The sequence below is a fragment of the Benincasa hispida genome, chromosome 1 (assembly GCF_027475165.1).
Source record: "Benincasa hispida cultivar pf3 chromosome 1, pf3_genome.v1.1, whole genome shotgun sequence".
Classification (NCBI taxonomy): domain Eukaryota; kingdom Viridiplantae; phylum Streptophyta; class Magnoliopsida; order Cucurbitales; family Cucurbitaceae; genus Benincasa; species Benincasa hispida.
Window position 1 is genome coordinate 62,083,952 of NC_143478.1, and position 2,769 is coordinate 62,086,720.

The 2,769-nt window shown below is 31.5% G+C and overlaps 1 protein-coding gene across 1 annotated transcript; it reads right to left on the reverse strand.

Moving 5' to 3' along the window:
- Nucleotides 1–1,420: 1,420 nt before the first annotated feature.
- Nucleotides 1,421–2,439, reverse strand: LOC120078241 (tRNA-methyltransferase non-catalytic subunit trm6MTase subunit). Its single transcript, XM_039032468.2, has one exon. The coding sequence runs from the start codon at nucleotides 2,337–2,339 to the stop codon at nucleotides 1,596–1,598; it is 744 nt and encodes a 247-aa protein (XP_038888396.1). The 5' UTR covers nucleotides 2,340–2,439; the 3' UTR covers nucleotides 1,421–1,595.
- Between the last annotated feature and the right edge of the window lie 330 nt (nucleotides 2,440–2,769).

A 2,769-nucleotide genomic window follows, 5' to 3' on the forward strand; every position in this document is an offset into this window, starting at 1 on the left:
TAGAAAAATTAAATCGTTTTCAAACACTTTGTAAAAAGAATTAAAACAATCCAAAGACAATTATCTGAAATGTGATTTTAAATGATTGAGTGGGAGAATTACTTACAACTTAAAAGTCATATTCTTCTCACTTCATTGTTGTTGATGTAATTTTCTAATTAAACTTTTTAAAAATGAAATAAAGTATTTAGACATTTAGCATAATACAAAAAATATTTTTACATATGGCAAAAAAAAGTCAAACTTTTATGAAGGTGACATAATTAAAATCCAACTCAAATTCAAATGAAAAATATACTTCTCCTTTTTCTGGAAAATCAAATATATATTAATTATATTTGAAAAGAAAAAAACTAGAAACTATACAAATTTTAGGCCTACATGTTAAATTTGTGTTTCAATGAAAGAAATACAAAGTTTTTAATATAGTTTTTTGTGAAAAATATTTTCATGATTTGTTTATTTTAAAAAATAAACATATTAGGCATGTTTGGTAATCATTTCAGTTTTTAAATTTAAACCAATAAAGCATGTTTTTTACTTCTAAATTTCTTGTTTTTCCATCTACTTTCTACCAATATTTTCAAAAACCAAGTTCACTTTGAAAACTAAAAAATAGTTTTTAAAAACTCTTTTTTGTTTTTAAAATTTGGTTAAGAATTCAACTCATTTACTTAAGAAAAATGAAAATTGTTATAAAAAATTGAGAGAAAATAGACTTAATTTTCAAGAAACCATAAATTAAGGCAAAATTAAGTCATTGTTTGGCAACTAATTTGTTTTCAACAAGCTTTAATTGATAACTGTTTTTTTAGTTTTCAAAAGTTTGGCTCGATTTTTTAAAATATTGGTAAAAGTAGATAGCAAAATAAGAAATTTAGAGATAGAAATTATGTTTATAGGCTTAATTTTTAAAAACTAAAAACTAACCTCTCTTTTGGTAATCATTTATTTTTTTTGTTTTTGTTTTTTAAAATTAAGTCTATAAATACTATTTCTACCTCTAAATTTCTTTATTGGTTATCTACTTGTTACTAATGATTTAGAAAAACAAGCCAATTTCTTAAATTAAAATTAACTTTTAAAAATTTGTTTTTGTTTCGTGAATTTGGCGAAGATTTTCTAAGCCAATTTCTTAAATTAAAATTAACTTTTAAAAATTTGTTTTTTGTTTTGTGAATTTGGCGAAGAATTCAACCATTATACTTCATGCAAATTATTCTAATAAATATAGAAAAAAATAACTTAATTTAATAAAATAAAATTAAAAAAATGGAACCTAGGAGACTTATATGGTGATGAAAGGTGATCTAAATTGCCATCCAGTAGATCTCGAATTAGCGCGACAGATGAATTGTCAAGTGCAAGTCCACCAAGCAACAGTAGAACGAGTAACAGACAATAGAACCCCAACTCCAACTAAGAAAGAAAGAAGGAAGTTCAAATACCAATTTTACCCTTCTCTAGGTAAAAGAAATTTTACTCTGTACATTGCACAGGGATCAAATAGTACACCCGAGTTCTCTTTTTTCTTTTTCTTTTCTTTTTTCTTTTTTCCTTTTTCTTACTTTTAGTCGTCTTATTTTCGCCGGAGATTAACCGTCGCAGTGGAGTACAACAATGGCGGAAGATTCTTCCCGTCGAAACTTCTTCTCTTTCGCTATGAACGCCTCAATCTTCCTCTGAAATTCCTCACTGCTCAAATCATCCTGGTGGTACAAAATGTCATTCGAATGCTCCAGATTCCGGCACTTCTCCGTCTCCGATCTCCGAAGCTTCTCCCTCTCTGTTATCACGCATTCTCGGTTAAGTTTCTCCGATAACGTCCTCAACATCACTTTCGAATGACCTAATCCCGATTCCGTCTCCAGATCCGTGTTTTTCACTTCAATTTCACGATCGATTGAATTAATCCCCTCCGCAATGATCTGTTTGTCCTGGTACACAATCTCCACCTCCTCCGAGAGCGAATCAGTTAGGTCACCACTTCCGGTTTTTTCAATAAGGTCTTCGTAAATCCGATCGGCTTCGGCGCTGCTGGTGCTGCTGGTGCTGCTGGCAGGGCGTGGGAATTGAGTAGGCTTGGCTACGAGAGCGACGATAATGGCGTTGCAGAGGAGGAATCCGAAGAGAGGAGTAGCGACGAAGGCGAAGAGTTTACCGAAATACTCGGCGGAGACTGTGAGGGCGATTGGAAGGCGAGAGAGGATCCAAGAAAGGAAAAGCAGTAGAAAGGAAAGCTCTAGGAAACGGAAGAACTTGGCGAAGATTTGGAGGAGATTGCATCGGGGAATAGGGTTTGAAACCTTCTCTGCTTTGTCGAAGAAGAAGAAATCCATTTGGAAGGATGGGAATCGAGAGAATGAGGAATTGATTTCAGAGAGGGAAATGAGAGAAGTGAAGCTTCGGCGTGGATAATTGGGGGATATTTATAGAGGGATGAGGGGGAAAAACAACAGTTGCTTTTACAATTTGATTTATGGCGATAAGGACATGGAATTGCTCCACCTCTTTACTACTATTACCATAATATTTATGCCTCAACTATAAATAATTTTTCTACGTTTTTTTTTTTTTTAGTTTTAATATTATTTTCACATTTTAAAGATAGAATATACAAACGTTTAAACTTTTTTTTATCGAAAATTCTTGGATGCAACCTTGGTGAACCCCAAACCTAATTAAAAATTGACACCAGTTAATTTTTTTTTTTTAAAAGGAAGTGATTTATATATATATATATATATATATGTATGTATATATTTTGTG

Coding starts and splice junctions, on each gene's coding strand:
- LOC120078241 (XM_039032468.2), bottom strand. CDS start 2,339: ATGGATTTCTTCTTCTTCGACAAAGCAGAGAAGGTTTCAAACCCTATT.